The 27,372-nt window shown below is 37.9% G+C and overlaps 1 protein-coding gene across 3 annotated transcripts; it reads left to right on the forward strand.

Moving 5' to 3' along the window:
* The first annotated feature begins 253 nt into the window (after nucleotides 1–253).
* On the forward strand, nucleotides 254–26,739 carry LOC125775836 (kelch-like protein 17). 3 transcript variants are annotated; one of them, XM_049446824.1, is made up of 8 exons: nucleotides 254–406; nucleotides 7,752–7,927; nucleotides 24,482–24,839; nucleotides 24,904–25,263; nucleotides 25,347–25,648; nucleotides 26,063–26,267; nucleotides 26,321–26,422; nucleotides 26,479–26,739. In XM_049446824.1, exons 2-8 carry the CDS (start codon nucleotides 7,776–7,778, stop codon nucleotides 26,680–26,682), a joined length of 1,683 nt encoding a protein of 560 aa, XP_049302781.1. In that variant the 5' UTR covers nucleotides 254–406; nucleotides 7,752–7,775; the 3' UTR covers nucleotides 26,683–26,739. The 3 variants fall into 3 exon arrangements, with proteins under 3 accessions (XP_049302781.1, XP_049302779.1, XP_049302780.1); XM_049446822.1 differs by lacking the exons at nucleotides 24,482–24,839; nucleotides 24,904–25,263; nucleotides 25,347–25,648; ... (1 more) ...; nucleotides 26,321–26,422; nucleotides 26,479–26,739 and adding exons at nucleotides 7,988–8,345; nucleotides 8,410–8,769; nucleotides 8,843–9,144; ... (1 more) ...; nucleotides 9,714–9,815; nucleotides 9,872–10,147; XM_049446823.1 differs by lacking the exons at nucleotides 254–406; nucleotides 7,752–7,927 and adding exons at nucleotides 20,089–20,321; nucleotides 24,233–24,407.
* Nucleotides 26,740–27,372: the final 633 nt, after the last annotated feature.

Here is a 27,372-nt window from a genome sequence, read left to right on the forward strand (position 1 = left end):
GAGGTTTTGACGTTTAGCAATTGTTCTCTCACTTCCAATGAGAGAGGAGTTGGACATTTCTATATCTCTGATATTGGCGAACTGACTTACTGTGAGCGTTTTGGTAATGTTAAATGATCTTAATGATCTTAATGATCTTTACATAGAGTCTGGCTACTCTGAGAGCAGAACTATTTAACGCCTTGTTCTGGCAACACTCTTTAAACCTTATCAACACAGAGGCAAAAATGTTATATTTGCAAGAGCGTAAAGTGGTCTCTTCTCTATGTTATCGTTATACTTAGTAGCTCGGATGTGGAAGAATATTTTAGCTGGTGTATTGTGTGACTACTTAAGCGAAAGAGTTTAGTTGACTTTAATTTGTGCTGTTACGAGTGTGATTATATTTCTACATTTCTATAAATCCGTATGTATTTGCAGAAAATATACATATAAGTATTACAAGTAAATGTTAAAATGTCGAAAAGCATAAGTATAATTTACTTCGAATATTGTTTCTACACTTTATTGTTATAAGGGGAATTATAACAACGTTTTGAAAAACTGCTTGGTTTGGAAAGCAAGTAGAACAACAAAGAAAACTACTTTTGCGTATTTACATTGTGCATTCTGTACTGAGACCTAATCCGGTCCGACGCAAAGTATGAGTCAACAGTTGAGAGCACTTGAAATTGCCGCGCTCAGTGTGTCATATTTCCAATATTTAGTATATCGGTAAACCCCCGAATCCGGCGTGACTTTAACCAATTATTTCTGCCGTTTGCACAAGCATCGTTTTTAAGATATTTGCATTTGAAGTTCAACATTTTCATAAGCAATAAATACGATTTCTCTAAGTTTAACAAATTTTACATAAGTACATATGTACATACATGTAGAATTAAACTTTAATAAATGTCGAGTTTGCTTTATTTAACAAACGTATAGTTCACTTTATTCGATAAATATAGAGTTCACTTTTATTCTAGAAATACACGGTTAATGTCTGTAAAATATCACGTTCACAATGGTTTTAGGGCCGGACAATAAGCGGCGTTACTTTATTTAAAAACGAATCACTTGGGGATATATGCGGTACGAACGTCTAGCGCGCTCGCCGTTACAATCAGGAATATATTATATATCTTACGCTATGATGGACGCTAGCCCTACCGTCCACACCTTCCACCCAATCCACGAATGTCATCCACTCTTTGACATTTGGATCAGTGGTTGCCACACTGCCCTTATTTCTCATCCTACAATCGGCCGTCCTGACAAACTATTCGCCCTCGAATACCTAACCCCACTTCTTCATATTTTCTGCAACTGTAATGGTCTTGTTAGGTCCTTCGTGGATTCCTATTTTCTTCACTTCGTATCTTCCGTGTGGTAATTGTGCGACTATTTTGTATGGTCCGAGATATTTCGGCCTCAATCTCATGCCAACCCCGAACTGTGTTCTTTTAGTGGCGACTGCTTTATTAACTCCGTATCTAACATTCCCCGTTCTATTCTTGTTGAACGTTCTAACGTTCTCTTCCTGAATCCTCTTTATGTTTTCTTTTGCCTCCTGTCTTACTATGTCGCGCTGAGTGTTTAACTCTTCCACCTCTATTCCGTCTAGCATAGTTTGTAATTCTGAACTATCTGATGTGCGCATATTTAGACCTGTAAGTATTTTGAAGGGTGCTATCCCCGTACTCCGCGGAGAGGTTTTATTCATAATTTGTTGAACTTTTGGCACTTGACGGTACCACTGAGTTGAAGTGTTCTGACACATTTTCGCGAGCATTGGAATAACTATACGATGCACTCGTTCCACCTGACCGTTGCCGCGAGGAACCCCTGTCGCAATCAGCAAGCGTTGTATGCCTTCCTGGTTACAATAATCTTTGAAAGCATTTGCCGTAAAGGCAGCCCCCCTATCTGTAACAATCCGCCTCGGATTTCCAAAAATCGACGCCTGTTTCTCTAACCTATCCACTACCTCTTCCACCCCAGTTGACTTCGTTGGGTACAACCACACGAACTTTGAAAAACCGTCTACTATTGCTAAAATGTAGTTATATTGTTTCCTGGTTTCGGTCAATGGACCCACGTGGTCTATATGGTACGTTCCTAATGGTTCTTGAGACTTGTCGATTGGTGTCAGCAAACCTTCCTTTTTCCCCCTTTTTGCATCTGCTACAATACATTCAATGCAAGCTCTGACTATTTTCTGCACCTTCCCGTTTGCGTTTGGTATATAGTAATTTTTACTTAAAATCTCTTCCGTTTTCTTAACCGCAAAATGTCCTTGCCTGTGTGCTAACTTTATAATCTCATCTTCCATGTCTGCGGGTACAACCAACAACTCCTTGATGGGATCGTAATATACTAACTCATTTCTTATGTAAAACTTCTCGTAGGGTCCATTCTCTAACGCTTTCCTCACTGCTCTAATCCAATCATCTTGCAACTGGGCTTCCTTCAATCTAAACTTCAAGGAGTCCTCTATTAGTAAGCAATATACGCGACTTAATGCGTCTACATGTCTCATCTGCGTCCCCGACCTATGCTCAACAACGTAATCGTACTCCTGGAGGTACATGGCCCATCTCATGATTCTGTCTGGAACGTCGCTTTTCTTCACCGTCATTGTGAATGCATTGCAATCGCTCACTATTTTAAAATGGATATCCTTCAGATAAACCCGCCACTTTTTTAAAGCCTTAATTACCGCCAAAACCTCAAGTTCGAATGCGCTATACCTTTCTTCAGCTGCTGTAGTCTTACGACTCATGAACGCTGTAGGGTGCAACAATTGATCTTCTGCGTCCCTTTGGAGCAGTACCGCTCCGTAACCGTATTTCGACGCATCCGCGTGTAGTTCCGTTTCCGCCCCGTGGTTGTATAACTGTAATGCTGGAGCTTTAACCAGTGCGGCTTTCAATTCCGCAAAGGCTACTAATTGGTCGTCACCCAGCCTGAACTTCTCATCCTTCCTTAGTAAATCCGACAGTGGTTTGGCTATCCTTGCGTAATCCCGAATAAACCTTCTGAAGAACGATGTTAACCCCAAAAATCTTTGTAACTCCTTTACGTTCCTAGGAATCGGGAAGTTTTTAATCGCTTCCGTTTTTTCATTCGACGGTAACATCTTCCCATGCTCCACTATGAACCCCAAAAAATTTATTTGTCTCTTCAAAATTTGACATTTCTCCCAATTTAAACGTAGTCCCCACTCGCTTGCTCTATTTAACACCCTCTCTAACTGCTGACGCCCGGTAGACATCTCTTTTGTAGGAATGACTATGTCGTCCATGTATATCACCACCGTACCGTCTCGAATCATATCTTGGAAAACTGCCCTGATAAATCTGCAAAACACTGCCGGGGAATTGGTGATACCGAAAGGGACGAAACGGAATTCATATTGTCCACTGGTTGTTACGAAGGCAGTGTATTTCCTGGAGTCCGGGTCAACTGGTACGTGGTAAAACCCGTTCCTCAAATCCAAAGTGGTGAATATTTGCGCTCCCTGTAGTCTGTCCAGTGCCTCGTCTATGAGTATCATAGGGAAGTTGTCCCTTAGTATCTTCTCGTTGATTTTACGAAAATCGCAACAAAATCTTCTCGATCCATTCTTTTTTGTGGTTAATACCACTGGTGACGCATACTCGGACGTGCTGTTCTGTATAATCCCATCTTTAAGCATTTCCCCGACTTGATGCTCTATGTACTTTTGATCTTCATACGATACCCTGCGAGGCCGTTGGTATACCGGTTTATCGTCTGTCAAAATTAATTTCATCTCAACTGGCACACTCGTTGGTTTCTGAGGCTGATATTTGCTTATCAACGTTTTGACGAACGCCGCATCAGATTTATCCAAATGTGATAAGTCTACTCTGTCCGCCTTATCCTCTACCTGTACCTCTATCCCACACAAGACTCTGAATTCTCGCTCCTCTTCGGAGCCTTCGCCAGGACATACCGTGTCCTCCTTTCCCAGCGCTTCCTGATTACCCTTGTCCTCACACCCTTGCTCGGCGGAAACCCTCTCACTCACTGAGATTCCAGTTTCATCGCCCCCTCGAACGCATATATTCTTAACCGCCAACTCCTTGGCACCCGTGTCACCCGACATTACTCCACCCTTATTGGGTTTTCGAAACACCACTCCGCCTTTGCTAAACACCAAATCCACTTCTTTAAGTATACTGTTTCCCAAGATTGCCGCGTAGGGTATATCTTGCACTCTTACTACCTCGAACTTGACTTCCATTGTCACGCCCTCCACGGAGATCTCTGCTATAAAGTTACCCATCGTTGTAATCTCGCCCTTTCCTATTCCATACAGCCGTTGTTTCTCCTTCCTGAGAGCAATTCCTCCTAGCTTCCTAAACGTGTCGTACCTCAATATGCTCGTGACGCATCCCGTATCCACCAACGCGCTAAACGTGATCCCTTTTATCACCGCGTTCACGAAAATGTACTTGCCTTTCTCACCACCGACTGCGTTAATCCGTTCGTTTTTCGCCACCCTGCCTGGTTGTGCGCCCTTGCAATTGTGGGCATAATGGCCCTTTCCCTTGCATTTAAAACAAGTAACGTTGTTTGCTTCACCGCGTGAGCAATCTCTTGCTAGATGACCTTCCTGATTACAACGGTAGCATCTCTTCCTAGCCTGATCTTCAGTACCTCTACCTGCGTTTGACGACTGGGGGAAAACTTTACGACTCGCGACGGATGCCCCCTTAATCCTCTCATATACACGGATTTGCTCCTTCAACTCCTTCACACTGTGCGTTTGATACAACATACTTTTATTCTCCCGACTATCCGGTATACCTTCCACGAAATACTCGATTATACTCTTTTCATCGAGTGATATTGGCTTACCACTTTCGATGATAGAGTATAAGTATTCCTGCAAACTTTCCTTCGGCTGCTTACGCCTATTCCTCAACATACGATGTACCTCTGCGGCACTCAACTTTTCTCCGAACTCCTCCACCAACGCGGTCTTCAAACTATTCCAATTCCTGATCCCAACGGTTCCCCGAACAAATAACTTGGCTGCTCCCCTCAGCAACTGCTTCCCATATATGAACTTCTGTAAATCGTTCCATCCTACTGTTTCAGCAACTTCGTTGAACTCATCAACCCAATGGTACACGTTATAAGTACCGTCTCCATAAAAACTGGATATGCTATCTTCGACATCGCGCAACGTAAATAGCACCCTACCTACACTCCTATCCTCGGTAGTGTATAATGAATTTGCCGACTCATTATCACTTCCCGCCTCATCCCCTTCGTCTCCGAAAACCATGTGTTGTAACAGTCTTAGCTGTAAGTCCTTCTTCCTACCGGCCGTACTCAAATTTAGCTCTCTAAGTTTTTCCCTCAACAACTCTACGGTCATACCCTTTATTGCGGCTGCGTCCATCTTACAAATTGAATTTTATAAACGTGTGTATGTAAATTAAATTGAAAGGAATTCAAAACAGTGCTACTTCTTACACCTATACGTAATTGTATCGTCTTACTACAATACACACACATACGTTAAATACAAAAGAATACAATAGCGTTTAAATCATACAATTGATGTTGTTCTACTTCTAAATACTTTACTCAATATCGGTATATGTATGTGTGTGTTTATACTTCTAACTACTACAATGTTTGAAACCTTATCTTATTGGTTCTGCTCCGCCGCTCACTCTCTGCTACGCCTGCTACTCCGCGTCACATTCACCATCCGTTAAACTCTGTTGCCGTGAATGCCGACGCCGCTGCCGCTGAACCACCGTTGTATACCTCTGCTCTCGTATCTGCTGGTGCGCTTGGTGTTTGCTGCGCCCTTACCCACTCGTCGCTGCCGCTGTCTGCTTATTCAAAGTATACGTGTGCTTGTGCGCCCCGCTGTATATACTTATACACCGCTACCGCTTGCTTAGTGTGTTTCGATTCCACACTGTCGCCGATGTCGTCTTCTGATTGGTGTAACTGTTTCACCAAGCCGCCGTACTGCTGTTACTGTGATCGAGCCGTTAGTTATTGGCGTTCTAACGGAATCGCCCAACGCTCCTTGGACTGCCGGTACAGGTACAGTACCTCGGTGGTCTTTATGTGCCACCACTTTCGTTGAACTTCTACAGATTTCGGCACTTATCTAACCGTATTCTGCTCACTGATACTAGACGACACACACGACACTTTGCAGTTCTGCCGCCTTATAGCCTGTGCTTACCGCAGCACTTTTCACTTTGATTCGCAATAGATTTAACCGAGCACTTCCACGAGGATTAAATGAAATTAATAGTTCACTGTCTTTGCTTAATGCACGTGCCGAAAGTTACAATCACCGAGAAAATGTTTCTCTTAGTTTTCAAAACGCTTTGTGCGACCACAAATAGCAACCACAGGCACTCACTGATCTGTCCACTTTTCTTTCCGGGTAATCGCATACGGGCGATCCCGGACGAGCCCCCAAATTTGTAGAATTAAACTTTAATAAATGTCGAGTTTGCTTTATTTAACAAACGTATAGTTCACTTTATTCGATAAATATAGAGTTCACTTTTATTCTAGAAATACACGGTTAATGTCTGTAAAATATCACGTTCACAATGGTTTTAGGGCCGGACAATAAGCGGCGTTACTTTATTTAAAAACGAATCACTTGGGGATATATGCGGTACGAACGTCTAGCGCGCTCGCCGTTACAATCAGGAATATATTATATATCTTACGCTATGATGGACGCTAGCCCTACCGTCCACACCTTCCACCCAATCCACGAATGTCATCCACTCTTTGACATTTGGATCAGTGGTTGCCACACTGCCCTTATTTCTCATCCTACATACATACATGCAATTATAAATTAGTATACCTGTAATGAAACAATCTACACTGAAATATAGGAAAATTATACTTCCATAGTGCGCTTGGTGGGTATCCGAATCGATTCTTCTACAGTAACAAGTTTTTTATTTTCAGAATACGACCAAGCATTGAATCTTTACATTCGGTTTTACAGTTCAGTGACTAATTTTCAAGTTCAACATACGACCACAAGAAACCTCCCGACCAAAAGGTCAATCTAAATATTAATTGATTATTTCTATTAAATTTGATTTGTTGTCAATATATTTATTAAAACGGCACCTAGCGCCTTGTGGATTTATTTTAAAAAAAGTAAAGAATGTCTCAAATGCAAAATGTGACGAATTTGGAAAACAACTGAGATATAATAACAAAAAATAGTGAGTGAGAAAGACAGACTCCGATGACGGAGTAATAACAGTTTAAGAACCATAAAAGTCTTTTCTTTGTTTCTTTTTGGTTGTCAGTAATTTTATTATGCAATCGAAATGTAATCGGTTAATTCGCCCGATTAGTCGGTTCTTAAAATCGAAAATAGTCAAACACCAATTTAATTTAAAATATAAAGAAATTGATTTCAGCGTTTGTATTTAGGATTTGGGGAATTTTTATTGGATTTCAAAAAATAATCACATCGTTTCATATTCTGTTTAAGCACACATGTTCCCTTAATTTCATTCAAATATCACACATATTGACCGATATAATCCGTTCAACGTTCTCTGAAAGTCGGGAAAATGACTTTATCGGAAACATTTGAATTGTAGGAAGGTACGAATATCTATATACTATAAGTTTACCTATTCTACTTGATAACTTGAAAGCAAAAGTCGAGTTTAATTTAATTATTTAAAACATTTTATTCCATATTGTTTTTTTTTATTACAAAGGGAAGCAAAGTTCATTAACTAGCAATGGCCGCGAGTTGTACGCAAAGACCTGCTTTTCAGAGCAATTCCAGTGAACAGAACCGTTTCATGGAGAAATTAATGGCAAAAATACTTAGCTTTTACGACGAACAGTCTCTAATCGATGTGACATTTAAAGTATCAAACCCAACGGCTGTGTAAGTATTAGATACTTTGTCCTCAGCTTACATATTTATAATTTTTGAATGTGTGGACAGTGTACCCGCACATCGTTTGATACTCGCAGCAGCGAGTCCATACTTCGAGAACCTTTTCAAAGGCGAGCAAGGCAATAGTCCCGTCATCGAGATAAATGATATCGATAGCGATACATTTGAGCGTCTAATAATCTTTTGTTACACCGGAGAGGCCATCATTACCGTTAACAACGTCGGTGCCATGCTGAAGGCGGCACTCATCTTGCAATTGGAAGATGTCATAAATAATTGTGCGGACTACCTAAAGACACATATCAATGAACACACATGGCAGGCTGCTTATACTCTTGAGCGAGAAACGCAATGTGAACGGCTTCGGCAAAAACTCATCGAATATGAAATAAAGAACTTTATGGAGGTGAGTATAATGCCTCGCAATAGCGGTACTTGTGTAATCGACATTTTGCTTCTAATAATACCAGATCAGTCGACGCGATGAGTTTTTGAATTTTGATGTAGAAAAGTTGCAATGTATTCTGGAATCTGACAATTTGAATATAACTCGTGAGGAAGATGCCTATGATGCCATAAAACGCTGGGTCAATCACGATGAACTTGCACGTCAAGAGCAACTACCAATTTTAATAGCTTGTCTCCGGCTTCCCCAATTCGATGCGGACTTTCTGTGGACACACATACAGCCGTTACCTGGTTGTGAGCTGCTGGCCTTCAAGGCGATATCGTGGATCAGAGAGCCTGCAGCACGAACAAAGATAAATATGAGATTTACAGAACCACGTGCTACTTGTGAGCAAACATTCCTGGTGATTTGCAAATCAGAGGTAAGCGCACATTGCGGCTTATATTCAGAAATTATAATTTCAAATTATTCTACGCCTTATATTTTTGGATTAGATGAATTACAAGCTGCTGCAATATAACAAAGTTGAGGATAAGTGGCTGGAATATGCGAGTTTTGAAATCGATTACATATATTATAAGACGATTTTAATGGATAATAATTTAATTCTTATTGGTGGTTATAAAAATGGTATATCATCCAACATCGTCCGCAGCTGGAATATACGATATAAGACATTGCAAAATTTGTCCGCCATGAACCAAGCAAGATGCGGACATTGTGTTGTCGAATTAGATGGTAAAATCTACGCGATTGGTGGTTTAGAGGGTAAAAAGGTTTTGAAGTCGGTGGAAAGGTAAATAATATAATACTCATATATTTGTAAAGAAAATATAAAGTCAAGACACTTGCTCCTAAGATCTCAACTGCAGAAACTTTATAAAGTGAAATCTAGAAACGTTTTAGCGTTGTCTCGTCAAATAATTGTCTCTGGCTTTAAGTACACCCACACTATCTGACATTTCCAGCGACTTCTTTAGAATACTTCAAGTTTTAAAATAAGATAACTTCTTAGTTGATGCTTATTAAGCTAACAAACGCAATGCTTTTCATATCAATTTCGATATCATATTTATAACTCATGTTTTTTGTTGATTTCCAGATATACGCCATCCGATGGTTGGAAGTTCGTGAGCAGTTTGATTTTTGGAAGATATGGCGCCAGAGCAGTGACTTTAAATAACAAAATTTACGTATTGGGCGGTAAAAATGGTAATGGCGATTTAAAACTCGTCGAATGCTACAATCCGGATTTGATTACTTGGACTTCTTGCGCGGATATGACAAAATGTCGTGTTCTTCCTGATGTAATTTAGAATAAAATGTTATATAATGATTGATATATTGCCAGATTTTACATTACAGGTAAAAGTACATAATGGACACATATATGTTTTAGACACGTATTCTGCTTCCGTTAGCCAAAGTGTTGAACGGTATGATCCTGAGCGAAATACCTGGTTTAAGGTAAATTAAGTTGATTTTTGCCAATTGTTTGGTTTCAAACTGATTATTTTGCGCAGATTTGTTGTTTGAATGCTGAATGGGCTCGTATTGCAGGTATGTCGTTAGACAATAAGCTATGGTTTATTGGCCGCCCTAAATCTGACGACAGGTCAAGTGTATCAGTTTATGACGAGGATAATGACCGTTGGATAAAAAAGTGTTCATTACCCAATTTAACCGCATCTCTTCCTTATATTGTGCCTGTTGCCTTCCTGTCATCGAAATGAATAAATAATATTCTTATATATAGGTTTTTTCTTTTAAATAAATTTTCTTATAAGAAAAGCAATGAATATGTGTGATTTTCCCTTTTTGAAAGGAGCGGCAAACTTTTGTAAGCTTTATTTAACATTCTCTTGCATCCTTGATGTTTACAGAACCACGAACAAGTATGATGTCAGTGGTTTCTAGTTTTTTTCTGGCGAAAAGGCAGCGAGGAAGACCCGAAGGCCATTCCTTCTCATTTTTCAAATATTTTCACGATCGTTTTAAACTTATATTGTATAAAAAATATGTGCGAAACATTTGCATTTATTACATAATTTTTGTAAGTATTGTTATGTGAAGAGATTATGTACCGATTTTTGGTGACAATTGGGGTTGAAATGCAATTTGGCCTAATTCATGGGTGATGCAATCATTTAACTCATTTTAAGTTGTTTTTCATCTGAATTCAGCTAACTAATAATGTCTGAGTTAATGATAAATAATGTTTTAAATATCTATATGTCACATATTCCTTTGTACAGTAATACGATTTTACTCTAAAATATGTATATACTCTGTTCAATTTATTGCGTATACGCCATGCTGGCGTCTGATTGAACTTATCTCCCGTGTCAATATTGTTTTGATTTTGGTTTTAGAGTTTCGAAGTACATACAAGGAAAAGTAACTAAATAATCTATATGAAATATATATATAAAATACATACATACATTTTTCTTACATTCTTATATCACATTGTGAAAATGGACGAAATCGGACAACAACCACGCCTTCTTCACATATATGTAGCACAATTTTAAATTTCACTTGATTCGTAAGTTGCAAGAGTTTTGAATGTTCGGTTGCACTCGACTCAGGCCTTCCTTACTTGTTATATACATATGTACACATATAACAAAATCAAATTTTATCAAACAGAAATCTGTATTCAAGTGTTCGCGGAACATTTTCGAATTATGAGAGCCGTAGCGGAGCAGTTTATAGAACATGATACTCCGACTTTTCTTCGATGATTTTGCTCCAGCTCAACACAATTCAACCTCTTCCGTTTTCGGTGGACGTTATCGTCATCGTCTTTTCACCAGCTGTAAATATCCACTTCAGAACTGTATCGATTTTGTAGCGATTTTCAAGTGTAAATGAGTTCCATAAGGTGTTTTTGAGTCAACTTGTGGGACAACCGAATTTAAATACATAGTTTCCGAGTGCTTTTTCTGCAATGTTTAGCTCTTAGACACTCGGAGACGGTCGGATTCGCAAATTTCCATTATTTGATTGATGTTTTCGACACTTAGACTTCCATAGGAATCGGGGAAATCGGAAAATATGCTCCTGATGGGCTATTAGGAATAGTTCGTCTATAGAAGACAAAATGTTAAATGTGGCGTATTTCCCCTTTCACACTTTTTTTTTTGTAGTATTCTTTAGACACAATTTAGAAATGATTTCATCTACATTTTCTTTGTCCTCTTTTGTTCGTATTTTTCATAAAATTGCCACATCCATTTTCCAACATTTCTTTTTCCAAATTTCGTTTGATACGTCGGTCACTAAATGAAGCGTAGTTTGAATTAAAAGTACAACAACAATAACAACAATAACATCAAACCAAGGATTATAACTTCTGAGACACAGTAATTTTAAATTAAATAAACTAACAAAAAATAATAAATGGAGTAACTCTTACAAACCACACATGATACACAACAGATATCGCCGCAGTCGTATATCTCCAGTGCTACCAATCACATACCATATCATCATCATCATATACCAGCTGTTCAAAAATGAGTGAAAATTATGAAGAAATTCGCTATACGAGAATTGACAATTAAGTAATAAGACTGACTCCATAAAAACCGTATATTTGAAAACTATTCTACAACTCTGCTATCCCCTTCAAATTAGTCCCCTTGGGCAGCTATACAGCGATTCCAGCGTGTTTTCCATGCTTCGTAATATTTCAGGAACGCTTCGACTGGGATGTTCGCGAGTACCCTCGTCACGGCCGCCTGGATTTCCGTAATCGACTCAAAATGGGTTCCTTTGACCACCGATTTCGTTTTAGGAAACAAAAAAAAGTCACAGGGTGACATGTCGGGCGAATAAGGCGGCGATCCCTTTAGAGGCCAAATACTGGGACACGACGCGTTGTCGTGATGAAAGATACAGTTACGAGCGATGTCTGGGCGCATCCTGTTGACTCGTTTTCGCAATCTTTCTAGTACTTGGCAATAGTAAACTTGATTCACAGTTTTCCCCGGTGGAACGAATTCTTTGTGAACGATTCCACGGCTATCAAAAAGGGCAATAATCATCGTTTTCACCTTCGACTTGCTCATGCTTGCTTTTTTCGGACGGGGGCGCGCGGAGACAACCATTGAGCTTTGCGCACGACTAAGAGCACTATCACCATACACTCTTACAATTTTAGCATACGTTTTCGAAGCTGTTTCGCCCAACTGGCGCAAAATTTTACCGCGACGCTTCGCCTTTGATTTCGTTTTTCCATTTTCGTGGCGAGCACTACAAAAACAGGTCTACTCAACTTGACGCAGCAGCCGAACTAAACAAGATAGAGCGATTGTACATATGTATGTATGTATATCAATGGAGAGGGGAGGAATGCCGGAAAAAGAGAAAGGGAATTCCACAGGTTTACCACAAGCGCGGCAATAAAATCAGTCTCATTACTTAATTGTCATAACTCGTAATTAGAATTTTTTTTATAAAAATGGGAAGAATGCCACGCAAGACACCAATGAAATTTTTGAACTTTATTTGTTTCAAATTTTCGAGTGTTATTACAAATGATATAACACAGCTGAAATAACGTCAAGTTTTTTAGAGCTGTGAATAATTTTACATTTTACATATTAGTGGCATCACCAATCTACCTCATCTCTCTACCTTCAACTCTACTGTCAACTCTACTGTCGTCCTACTGTCTTTGGCAAATATAAAAATATATTGAAGTTAGCGAGAGCGACAACTGTCGGCCTGCAGTCGTGTAGTCGTGCAGCTGTCAAAATAACTGTGTCCATAAGAACGTGTGTATTTTAATATTTGACAGATGTCGTTTGCAGTGTGTCGCTCTCAATGTGTTCAGCACATAAGCCTTTCAACACAAAGGCTGAGAAATGTGTTTTAACGTGAGCGCAAAAAAATCTCTTCTCTCAGTTATCGCTGTATTTAGTAACTCAGTTATTTAAAAAATGTTTTGGCTGCAGTAAAGCGCATGGTTAATAAACCGAGAGTAGTTTGATTGTTGAGAGAGTTCATGATCTCGTCGTTTAATTTTGCAGTACATAAAGTGACAAGCATAATAACGAATTTATCGCTAAGAATCCCGCCGAAATAAATTGCACAAATGTTATTTAAACTTTGACTATAATAAATTATCAAAAAATATTTATTTATTAGATAATTAATATAAATACATAATAATTAGCCCATAAAAAGCACTTTACCTCATATACTATGTATTAATCAAAACATGTATGTATGTAAGTATTTTGAAATAATTAAATATTTTAAATAATAGTTAGGTTAGTCGAAAAAGTATTTCTAATCAAACTTCATCTTATTTTTTTATATTTATAATAACATATAAATAAACAAATATTGTTCATTTTGGTCGACGACTTTTTGCCATTTTTTCGCTAAAGACATTATTCCATGAGTGTAAATCGAAATTTCCAGAACGAAAGCGAGCGAAACATTGTTGTGCTACACGAACATGAAGTACAGCATCATGTCCGTAAATTTCACAAATTTCCTTACCATCATATAACATAGAGACATAGAGAAGGTGCATGTTCGGTTGCATGATATCGAACATTTGTAAAACTTGAACCACGGAATTAACCTCACAACCATGGAATTCGCCGTTATTGTGAACGGAAGTGATCGAAGCAAATAAGTAAATAACAATTACCGAAAATTGTAAATTTAGCAATGTATCAACAATTCCATATTGACATGTGCGCACATTAATCTGCATTTATACTTATGTATATGTATGTATGTATGTTTTGTTTTGTTTTTTTTTCTACTTATTTTTTACTTATGGATATGTATGTTTTTTTTTTTTTTTTTTTTTTTTTTTTTTTTTTTCTTTTTTTTTAAAGTAGGGTAATCCGCCAAACCTAACCTACTCCCAACGGAACCACCTGGTGTCTCAGTTTTGTCATGATTGAGGCTGCCGCTTCTCAGTGGACTGGCACATGAGTGTCGTCAAATTTTTCACCGTAAAACCGAAGTGTAGTTTTAAGTTTTTCCCTTGCACTTATAAAGCGCGGGAAATAAAAGAAAACATGCTCAGAGTCTTCACAGCACTCTGAACACGACGGACAATTCGGACTAACGTCGAGCTGGAATCTGTACAGATAGTTTCTAAAGCATCCATGTCCACTTAATATTTGGGTTAGGTGGAAATCCAGGTCCCAATGTCGTCTGTCGATCCAAGAATGGATATCTGGTATGAGTCTGTAGGTTAACCGTCCTTTGAGTGAGGTTTGCCACCGCTGCTGCCATATAGTTAAGCTTTTCACTCTCTCTCTTCTTTTGGCTCCTTTAGTTGGCTCTGGTAATTTGTACACTCGCTCGTATTCGTCACCCTGGATGTCAATGGGCATCATACTGGCTATTACTTCAGCAACATCGCTTGAAACTGTTCGGAAAGCACTGATAACTCTTAGTGCCGACAGCCTGTGCACTGTATTTTTCAAATTCAAATTCAAATTCTTTATTAAGTAGAAAAAAAATATTACATTATAAACTTAAATAGCGTACAATTCACAGAATATGGTATATAAACCTTAATTCTACAACATTTTTCTTTTTGTTATCACAGATTTTATTTATTCTATAAAAGGTATTTCAGAGGAAAGTACTACTATATAAAAACCTCTGCTATAAATCTTACAAACTAGTTTGTATTGTTCGACTAAATGGTGAAAATACTAAGTTATTATGGATATAGATTAGATACTAATATATTGTCAGAGAAAGCACAACGTATCACGAATCTGTCAGTCAATACTTGAATTTGTTCTGGTATTAGTTTGATGTTAGAATGATTATGAAGTCTTATGGTAGAGAAATCCCAAGGAAGACCAAGCATCATTTTAAGGATTTTATTTTGACTTATTTGCAGTTTTTTTAAATGCGACGCAGCGGCTGTGCCCCATGCAGGGCAAGCATATAAAATTATGGATTGGAAAACTGTTTTATAGATTACTAATTTGTTTTCTTTGCTCATACTAGACTTTCTATTAATCAAAGGGTACAGCATTTTTATAGCTATGTTGACTTTCTCTTGTATGTGTTTTATATGTTCACTATATGTAATTCTTTTATCAAAAATGACACCAAGATATTTCACAGAGCTGGCCCAAGGTAATTCGTGATTTTCCAGTTTGAGCCTTGAGCTTGGTAAATAGCAAGGACTCCTTTTTCTAGTGAAAAAGATAGCTTGTGTTTTACTAGCGTTAATTCTAATTTTCCATCTTTTCATGTAGTTTGAAATGTTGAATAGTGCACCCTGTAACTTAGTTACTATGTCATTGCCAAACTCATGCGAATAGAAAATTGCAGTGTCGTCGGCATACATAGCATAATGACAATTTTCAATTCTTGGGAAATCGGAACAGTATAGTGTATACAACAAGGGGCCAAGTACTGATCCCTGCGGAACTCCAGCCGGTAGTTGAATCATGTCGGAGTATTCATTATTTAAACACACACAAAAATAGCGATTGGTCAAAAAACTTTGAATTATTTTTACAAGATGCAATGGAAAGTGAAAATTAACTAATTTATGTATAAGACCATTATGCCACACTGTGTCAAATGCTTTTTCAACGTCCAGTAATATTAAACCAGTTGACTTTTTGTTTTCGAAGTTTGACTTTATATGATTAGAGATACGTTTAATTTGGTGCGTTGTACTGTGAAACTGTCTAAATCCAAATTGTTCATTTGGTAATATTTGATTAAGATTTATAAATAGAGACATTTTTTGTTGAATAACTTTTTCAAAAATTTTGCTAAGGCTACTTAGAAGACTAATTGGTCGATAACTATCCGTAATATTAATTGGTTTACCAGGCTTTCGGATTGGTATGATTTTTGCAGTCTTCCAGGTGCGAGGAAAATATTGCAATTTTAGACAAGAGTTTATTATAAACGTGAAATACAGTATGGCTTCTGTAGGCAGATATCTTAACATAATATTTTTAATATCATCATGACCTGCTGATTTTCTTAGTGGGGCTCTACGAATTAAATCTCCAACATATTTTTCGTCTACAAATTCAGACTCAGGAGTGTCTAATGGTGACGAAGTAAGTTGGGTTAATGTTGTGGTAACCAAATTTTCCTGCATTGGTGTGCTAAGTTGAGTTGACACTTTATGATTTTCAAGGAATTTATAAGCGAAGAGGTTAGCTTTTTCATTATTGTTAACAATGATTTTATCCTGATTATGTAAAGGAGGGATTTGTGTATGTTTTTTGCGTAGTATTTTGCAGATGTTCCAGAAGGGCCTACTTCTACTTTCAAGTGAGCTAAGCTTTCTTTTCCAAGATTCATTTCTGAATTTGAAGATTTCATTACGGATTTTTGTGGAGTATAAACTCGCTAATTCATGATTATAACGTTGTCTGTATCTACACCATTGCCTACGGTGGTAATTTCTAATTTTTATTAGGTTTAATATAAAACCAGGTAGTTTTAAGAAAGTTTTCTGGGCTTTCTTAAAAGGTACAGAACTTTGAATTGCGATATTTATGCTATCATAAAAGGTTTCTATATTTTTATCAACTTCCTCAGAGCAATTAACTTGTTGGAGATTTGTAGGTAGACTAAGCAGAGCATTTCTGATGGAGCGACGATAAACTTTCCAATTCGTTCTATTGTAGTCAATTTCAAGATTTTCAAGCTGCGTGAAACTTAAATTAAGAACAAACTTAACAGGCAAATGATCAGAAAAGAATTCATTTAGCGCTGTTGGTTGTGTTAAATGGCTGGAAATGTTTGATAGTACCAAATCTATATTCGATGGTGCACACCTGCTGGACGATGGTACATACGTAGGGTAGTTTGAATATGATACTGCTATTGGAAAGAATGTTGTGAATTCGTGTAGAATATTCCCCCATGCGTTTGCTCTCGAGCATCCCCAATCCCGGTGCTTGCTGTTAAAATCCCCACAATGGATAAAATATCCGTTGACTCCGAAGAGTTTTCTCAAATCTTTTTTATATTTATTTTTAAGTTCCTGGGTATTAGTACCCCCGGGAAAGTAAGAGCTGAAAAGTTTAACTTTTTTGTTTTCTGATGTAATAATTTCAATTCCGATACTTTCCACTACTTCGGTATTTATATTAGGTACTACAGTAAAGATAATAGATTTCTTAACTAATATGGCAACACCGCCACCTTCCCTCATTTCTCTGTCCTTACGTACACAAACATAACTAGGGTGATAAAGTTTGTCTGAGTGCTTCAGCCACGTTTCAGAGAGCATACAAATTTCAATATCGTTTTTAACTAAATAATTAAATAGTTCCATAAATTTATTGCGGATGCTACGGCAGTTCCAAAATATTACTCTCAACTTAGATGTATTCATTACTTAGGAGTAGAATACAGAAACCTAATTGCTAATTGTGCAATTGTATTAAATTGCTCGTATTTAGTTTTACATTCTCTTAATTTTAGTATAAGCTCAAAAGTTAGCTCAGTGATCTCTTTTTCAGTAAAGAGGCTATTGTTATTTATATTATCGGATGTTGCGCTACAAGGTGAGCGCCAATTCTGCGGTGTTGTTGTTGTTCCAGCAGCGATCATTGAACGCTCCCCAGAGAGAGGTGGAAATTGTGAAAGTGAAAAGTCTGGCTTTGCTTGCATTCGCGCTTTATGTAAAGGCCGAGAATGAGGTGCTGGAGACTTATTATACTTCTCTTTGATGCGTAAATACATAGCCCGATTTGGACACGTGGCGTCATTTGATTTGTGATTGCTATTGCAGTTTGCGCATCGCACTCTTTCCGTAGAGGTGCAGTCCGAGGTTTTGTGTTTTCCAGCGCAGTTCGCGCAATTTGGCTTCACAAAGCATCCACGTTCGCCGTGTCCGTACATTTGGCAGTTGCGACACTGAATTATTTTGTTTTTTATCTTGCGTTGGTAGTCCCATCTTACAATAACGCGAAATAGTGATTTTACCTGAGTTTTCAAATCTTGCAATTTTACCGAACTGCGCTCAAAATGTACTATATAAATAGTGTCTTTATAGTGTTCAAATGATTTAGTAACCATTTTGACCTCTTTGCACTTTAATCCAATGGAGATTAGTTCATTTTTCACTTCGCCTGCCGTTTTATTTTCGAGGCCATGAAGAACAGCAGTAAACGATTTTTCATTTTTAAGGTCATGTGTAAAGAATTGACATAAGTTTTCTTTTAACACTTCTTTGATTTTGACGAATGATTCATTTGACTCACTAAGAATTTTTATGCCTATTGATATTTTCTTCAAGAAAAAATCTGATATGCCTTTGCTAATTAAAAGTTTTTTTATGTAGTCAATATCTTGCACTAAGACCTTGATAGGCGGAAAAACAGCTTTTGGCGGTGTATTATTTTGGGCACTTTCACTATGCTCCGCATCAATGTCTTCATCTTCAAGAGCTTGTAAAGGCGTCCAATAATTTCGCCGTTTCCCATGTTTCACACTTGGATTATCAGTGTCCGAAAGTTTTCTTAATTTAGATGAAGACATTTCGTCTTCTACTCGTGTAAACACTGCTCGTTTCACTTTTTTTTTTTTTTCTTTTTGCTTGATCACAGAATAAATACACGTCTGTTCACTGTACATACACTAATGCGAATGCCTGCACTGTATTTTGTTGTCTGGCATATGCTTTGATGCTTAGCGCCTGGATCCATATTGGAGCCGCATATAACATAACCGATCTCATTACCTTTGCGAGTAATGTATGTATGTACATATATTTGTATGCATTGCCGAAGAAATAGCGCACAAGCATACAAACATACATATAGTATATGTACATGTGAATGTGCCACCAACAATCAATTAAAATATTGTTCTACAAAAATAATAATCGTCTCAAATAGCATAAGCATCACAAGCCAATATGAAAGCTAAATTCTGCCAGAGAACATGCTCATTTCTGCTAAATAGCAACGAAAATGGTGAATGCCTTTGTTCAAGTTATTCAGCTCTGTTGCCGGCATCAATAAATAGAATTATGTATAATTGTTATTGCGCGCTGAATTCAAATCTGTAATCAGTTTGTCTCTATCACCTCTAGTTTTCATGATATAGCTTTTTATACCCTCCACTTAACTTATGGCCTGAAAAAAAATTTCGCAAAAAAAATTTTGGGTAAAAAATTGTTTTCCGAAAAAAATGTTTTTTTTTTTGGCAACTACTATAGCGGTAAATAAGAAATTTTGATCAAAAGAATTTTTTCAAAAAACTGGCAGCTTTTTATACCCTCCACTTAACTTATGGCCTGAAAAAAAATTTCGCAAAAAAAATTTTGGGTAAAAAATTGTTTTCCGAAAAAAATGTTTTTTTTTTTGGCAACTACTATAGCGGTAAATAAGAAATTTTGATCAAAAGAATTTTTTCAAAAAACTGGCAGACGGTCATAATTGGAGGTCATAAGTGGAGGGTTAAAAAAGCTACTTATATCACTAGAGCTAGTAGAGACAAACTGATTACAGATTTGAATTCAGCGCGCCCAAATTAACTAGAATCAGTTGATAAGTTCAAAGAAGCAAAATTTTTTTTTTAATTTTGTCGGGCTGTTATTCAATCTACATATGTATGTCTTTATGCTTTCTGCTTAAGCTAAGCCTTGCTGTACTCTTTAAACCGTTCAACACAGAGACTGAGAAATGTTAATTTTACCAGAACGCAAACATATCACTTCTCTAAGTTATCGCTCTACCTCAGTTATAGAAAAATGTTTTAGCTGCGGTGTAGCGTGAACAGCAAAGCGATTAAATTCAGTCTTGTTTGAATTGTGCGTTGAGAACCTCAGTATACACAGTAATAAACCTTTGCTTTGTTAACATACTCGTACACATACTCATCTCTAAAAAATCTAAGGGTGTTGTGTTACACTCTTTTTGCTACTTTCATCTAATAATTTCATTCTACGAGAACTATTTTAGTCTGATTTTATTTAGAGTTTTCACGTATGTACGTATTTATGTGAAATTTTCAGAACTATCTTAATATATGTGTATGTGTGCATGTTCATATGTATGTATTTTGGCTATTGTTTAAACCTATGTTGTGTGACCTTGGGTTTGTTTTAATTTGTTTAACAAAAAATTTATTCTAAGAACCCATGGGTTATCATATGCAAACATCTTATTCTTAGTTATGTTTGTGTTATTGTCTGTTGAATGCAATTGTTTTGCATGACAATGCATTTTAAAGATGTGTCTGTTTATGTACATACATACATATATGCTTTGTACTGCCTCAGCATTGGCGAAGATAAGCCTGTTCAATATATTGTATCTGAACATTACTTGTTATGAAAGTTCTTATTTTTTAACAAGTGTTAAAGATACAGTCCTGGGCGGTAAACTTTCGTTTGACATATACAAATTGACTAGCCGTTAGAAAAGAAAATTAGGTGGAATTTGCATTTAGATACATATGTATATGAATACAATTTAACAAATAATTTAATTAATTAAAATAAGCGAATTTTAAGATAAAAACAGAATTAGATTAGGAAATCAACACCTTTTATGTTTTCTGTCGATCAAACGTAAACAAACAGGGCTGCATTTTAATATTAAGAACTCACTACAAAAAGAATATCTGAATACCTTCTTCTTCTTAATTGGCGTAGACACCGCTTACGCGATTATAGCCGAGTAAACAACCGCGCGCCAGTCGTTTCTTCTTTTCGCAACGTGGCGCCAATTGGATATTCCAAGCGAAGCCAGGTCCTTCTCCACTTGGTCCTTCCAACGGAGTGGAGGTCTTCCTCTCTCCTCTGCTTACCCCGGCGGGTACTGCGTCGAATACTTTCAGAGCTAGAGTGTTTTCGTCCATCCGGACAACATGACCTAGCCAGCGTAGCCGCTGTCTTTTAATTCGCTGAACTACATATGTCAATGTCGTCGTATATCTCGTACAGCTCATCGTTCCATCGAATGCGATATTCGCCGTGGCCAACGCGCAAAGGACCATAAATCTTTCGCAGAACTTTTCTCTCGAAAACTCGCAACGTCGACTCATCTGTTGTTCACATCGCCAGGCTTCTACACCATATAGCAGGACGGGAATTATGAGTGACTTATAGAGTTTGGTTTTTGTTTGTCGAAAGAGGACTTCGCTTCTCAATTGCCTACTTAGTCCGAAGTAGCACCTGTTGGCAAGAGTTATCCTGCGTTGGATTTCTAGGCTGACATTGTTGGTGGTGTTTACGCTGGTTCCAAGATAGACGAAATTATCTACAACTTCAAAGTTATGACTGTCAACAGTGCGACGACTGTTTGTTTGATGACAGGAGATATTTCGTCTTGCCCTCGTTCACTGCCAAACCCATTTCTTTTTCTTCTCTGTCCAGTCTGGAGAAAGCAGACCTAACGTCGCGGGTGTTGAGGTCGATGATGTCAATATAATCGGTATACGTCAGCAGTTGTACAGTCTTATAGAAGATTGTACCTTCTCTGTTTAGTTCTGCAGCTCGAACTATTTTCTTCAGAAGCAGGTTGAAAAAGTCGCACGATAGGGCATCGCCTTGTCTGAAACCTCGTTTGGTATCGAACGGCTCGGAGAGGTCCTTCCCGATCCTGACGGAGCTTTTAGTATTGGTCAACGTCAGCTTACACAGCCGTATTAGATTTGCGGGTATACCAATTCAGACATCGCGGCATAAAGGCAGTTCCTTTTCGTGCTGTCGAAAGCAGCTTTGAAATCGACGAAGAGGTGGTGTGTGTCGATTCTCCTTTTACGTGTCTTTTCCAAGATTTGGCGCATGGTGAATATCTGGTCGGTTGTTGATTTTCCAGGTCTAAAGCCACACTGATAAGGTCCAATCAGTTTGTTGACGGTGGACTTTAATCTTTCACACAATACGCTCGATAGAAACTTATATGCGATATTGAGGAGGCTAATTCCACGGTAGTTGGCGCAGATTGTGGGGTTTCCTTCTTATGGATTGGGCAGAGCACACTTAGATTGCAATCGTTGGGCATGCTTTCGTCCGACCATATTTTGCAAAGAAGCTGATGCATGCTCCTTATCAGCTCCTTGCCGCTGTGTTTGAATAGCTCGGCCGACAATCCATTGGGCCCCGCCGCTTTGTTGTTCTTCAGGCGGGCAATTGCTATTCGAACTTCTTCATAGTCGGGTAATGGAACGTCTGCTCCATCGTCATCGATTGGGGAATCGGGTTCGTCTTCTCCTGGTGTTGTGCGCTCACTGCCATTCAGCAGGCTGGAGAAGTGTTCCCTCCATAATCTAAGTATGCTCTGGGCATCAGTGACTAGATCACCTTTGGGGGTTCTACAAGAGTAAGCTCCGGTCTTGAAATCTTCTGTAAGCCTCCGCATTTTCTCGCAGAATTTTCGAGCATTACCCTTGTCGCCAGCTTATCAAGCTCTTCGTACTCACGCATTTCGGTCTCTTTCTTCTTCTGTCTGCAAATGCGTCTCGCTTCCCTCTTCAACTCTCGGTATCTGTCCCATCCCCCACGTGTTGTGGTCGATCGTAACGTTGCGAGGTAGGCAGCCTGTTTTCTCTCCGCTGCGACCCGGTACTCCGCGTCGTACCATCTGTTCTTTTGCACTTTCCGAAAACCAATCGTTTTGGTTGCAGCTGTACGTAAGGAGTTTGAAATGCCGTCCCACAGTTCCCTTATACCGAGTTGTTGATGAGTGCTCTCAGAGACCAGGAGTGCAAGCCGAGTAGAGAATCATTCGGCTGTCTGTTGTGATTGCAGCTTCTCGACGTCGAATCTTCCTTGTGTTTGTTGGCGTGCGTTTTTTGCTGCACGGAGGCGGGTGCGAATATTAGCTGCAACAAGATAGTGGTCCGAGTCGATATTAGGACCTCGGAGCATACGCACATCTAAAACACTGGAGACGTGTCTTCCGTCTATCACAACATGATCGATCTGGTTGTTAGTCGTGAGCTGCTTGAGTCATATGTAAAAGAATCGTTTCTGGCCACTCCCAAGTGAATGGCAATCAGAGAACTTTCCTCACTTGCGTGAACTTCTACATATGACTCCATCCTCCAACATATGTTCCCTTAATTTCTTTCATATGTCACACATATTGACCGACATAATTCGTTCAAAGTCTTCTGAAAGTCGCGAAAATCACTTTATCGGAAACATTTGAGCTGGAGGAAGGTTCGAATATCGGAAGGTTGCATTAATCTATAGACTATAAGATTACTTGTTCTACTTGAAAACTTTAAGGGGTTAGGGGTAGTCAAAGGCACGAAAAAATGAGAGTTTTCAGTATTTTTTTTTTCTATTAAATCGAGTTATTTTACAAAAGTAGTAATATGGCATTTTTATAGAATGTGTTGACTTGAAGTTACGAAAATTTCAAAAAAAAAATATTTAATTTCCAAAGTTATAGTTGTTTGTGTTGACCCTGTTCTAAAAAAAGGTACTTGCGGTGACAACCATAAGTCCTTGGAGATTCATCTAAAATCAATCGAACAAAAAAAATTTGTTTTATAAATAGATAAACTCGGGCCCGATCGAAGGATTTTCATTTTTTTTTCAAAAATTAACAAAATGGCATCCTCAGGAAATTTTTTTTTAAATTTTTGCGAAAAAATTAACAGTTAATTGGTCTTAAAAAATCGAAATTTTTTAAAAAATAAAAATCCTTCGATCAGGCCCGAGCTTATTATGTATTCTAAAGGCTGTATAATATTCATTAAAATATACAGAGCGATTTTCGAGTTACAGTTGTCACCGATTCAAAAAACCTAGCTTTGAGAAAAACGCGTTTAAAAATATCAATTTTTCTAAAATTCTAACTACCCCTAACCCCTTAAAGGAAAAGTCGAGTTGAATTTGATTTTTTAAAACATTTTATTCAATATTGTCTTTTTTATTACAAAAGGAAAAAAAATTCATTAACTAGCAATGATCACGAGTTGTGCGAAAAGACGTGCTCTTCAGAGTAATTCCAGTGAACTGAACCGTTTTATGGAAAAATTAGTGGGAAAAATATTTAGCTTCTACGACGAACAGTCTCTAATCGATGTGACATTTAAAGTATCAAACCCAACGGCTGTGTAAGTATCACTTTGTCCTCAGCTTACACAAAATGATTTAGTTTAATATTTATAATTTTTGAATGTGTGGACAGTGTACCCGCGCATCGTTTGATACTCGCAGCAGCGAGTCCATACTTTGAGAACCTTTTCAATAGCGATCAAGGCAATAATCCCGACATCGAGATAAATGATATTGATAGCGATATTTTTAAGGGTCTAATAACCTTTTGTTACACCGGAGAGGCCCTCATTACCGTTAACAACGTCGGTGCTATGCTAAAGGCGGCAGTCATCTTGCAATTGGAAGATGTCATAAATAATTGTGCGGACTACCTAAAGACACATATCAATGAACACACATGGCAGGCTGCTTACACGCTTGAGCGAGAAACGCAATGTGAACGGCTTCGGCAAAAACTCATCGAATATGAAATAAAGAACTTCATGGAAGTGAGTATAATGCCTCGCCAAAGCGGTACAAGTGTAATCGACATTTTGTTTCTAATAACACTAGATCAGTCGACGCGATGAGTTTTTGAATTTTGATGTAGAAAAATTGCAACGTATTCTGGAATCTGACAATTTGAATATAACTCGTGAAGAAGATGCCTACGATGCCATAAAACGCTGGTTCAATTACGATGTATCTGCACGTCAAGAGTCACTGCCACATTTAATAGCTTGTCTCCGGCTTCCCCAATTCGATGCGGACTTTCTGTTGACACATATTCAGTCGTTACCTGGTTGTGAGCTGCTGGCCTTCAAGGCGCTAACGTGGATCGGAGAGCCTGCAGCACGAACAAAGATAAATATGCGATTCACAGAACCACGTGTTACTTGTGAGAAAACATTCCTGACGCTTGCCTCAACCAAGGTAAGAGGACGCTGTGGCTTATGTTCATAAATTATTATCTTAAATTCTAAATAAATATAAAATTAAAAATATTTTTGGCTCAGATGAATCACAATCTGCTGCAATATAATAAAGCTGAGGATAAGTGGCAAGAATACGCGAGTTTAGAAATCGATTACACAAATTATTGGCCGATTTTAAAGGATGAAAATATATTATTTATTGGTGGCTATAAAAGTGGTGTATCATGCAACATCGTCCGCAGCTTGAATATACGAAATAAGACATGGCAAAATTTGTGCGCCATGAAGCAAGCAAGATGTGGACATTGTGTTGTCGAATTAGATGGTAAAATCTACGCGATTGGTGGTTTAGAGGGTATCAAGGTTTTGTCGTCGGTGGAAAGGTAAATATTTATAAATCGAATTACCTTACGATGGCGATTGTGAGCTTTAACAATTTCAGGTTAACTTTAACTTTAAGCTTAAAGGTGAAAGGAGTTTAGATAAGTTGAATTAGAGTCATGTGGATAGTGCACAAAACAAAGTAGTCAAAGTCAAGGCACTTGCTCCTAAGATCTCAACTCCAAGAACTTTATGCAGTGAAATCTAGAGACGTGTTAGCGTTACCTCGTCAAATAATTGCATCTGGCGTTAAGTACACCCACACTCTCTGACATTTCCAGCGACTTCTTTAGAATACTTCAAGTTTTTAAAGCAGACAGTTACTTAGTAGATGCTCATTAAGCTAACAAACACATTGCTTTTCATATCAATTTGGATAACATATTTAGAACTCATGTTTTTTTGTTGATTTGTAGATATACGCCATCCAGTGGTTGGGAGTCCCTGAGCAGTTTGAATGTTGGACGGTTCGATGCCAGTGCAGCGATTTTGAATGGTAAACTTTACTTACTGGGCGGTAGAAATATTAATGGAGCCCTAAAACTCATCGAATGCTACAATCCGGATTCGAATACTTGGACTTCTTGCGCTGATATGATGGAATGTCGCGTTTATCCTGATGCAAGTTAGATTAAAATATAATGATTGATATATTGCTAGATTTTACATTGCAGGTGTATGCACATAAGGGTCATATTTATGTTTTAGACAAGTATTCTGCTAACCGTAGGCAAAGTGTTGAACGTTATGATCCTGAGCGAAACACGTGGTCTAAGGTAAATTAAGTTGATTTTTGCCAATCGTTTCGTTTCAAACTGAATATTTTGCGCAGATTTGTTGTCCTGACTGGGCTCGAATTGCAGGCATGTCGTTAGACAATAAGCTTTGGCTTTTTGGTCCTCTTGAATCTGAGGACATATCAAGTGTATCAATTTATGACGAGGACAATGACCGATGGGTAAAAAAGCGCTCATTACCCATAGTAAAGGAATATACCCCCTTTATTGTGCCTGTAGCCTTACTATCGTCCAAATGAATAAATAATATTATTATATATTTTTTTAAATATTTTTCTTATAAGAAATACAATAAATATGTGTGATTTTCTCTTTTGAAAAGGAGCGGCAACCTCTTGTAAGTTTTATGCAACATTCTCTTGCATCCTTAATGTTTACAGAACCGCGAAAAGGCATGATGTCAGTGATTTCTAGTTTCTAGTGAAAGGGCAGCGAGGAAGACCCGAAGAGCATTCTTTTTTATTTTTAAATCATTCCACGATCGGTTGAAACAAGTACATATATAAATGAGTGAAAATTTTAAATTAATCGCATCATTTTTGTATGTATTGTTATGTGCAGAAGTTATTTACCGATGTTTGCTTACAATTGGTGTTGAAATGCAATTTGGCCTAATTCATGGGTGAAGCAATCATTTAACTCATTTTAAGTTATTTTTCAGGGGAATTCAACTAACTAATAATGACTGAGTTAATGATAAATAATGGTTTAAAACGGCAAACATATGTATGTATATGTTACATATTCATTTATATAGTGACACGAATTCGCCCTAAGAAATGTACTCTGTTCAAGTTGTTGTGTTACGCCATGGTGGCCACTGATTTAACTTAACTCCCGCGTAAATATTCTTTTGATTTTGGTTTTAGAGTTCCGAAGGACAAGCAAAAATAACTAAATAATCCAAGTAAGAAATATATGTAATCCTT

This window comes from Bactrocera dorsalis, chromosome 1 (genome assembly GCF_023373825.1).
Source record: "Bactrocera dorsalis isolate Fly_Bdor chromosome 1, ASM2337382v1, whole genome shotgun sequence".
Taxonomy (NCBI): Eukaryota; Metazoa; Arthropoda; class Insecta; order Diptera; family Tephritidae; genus Bactrocera; species Bactrocera dorsalis.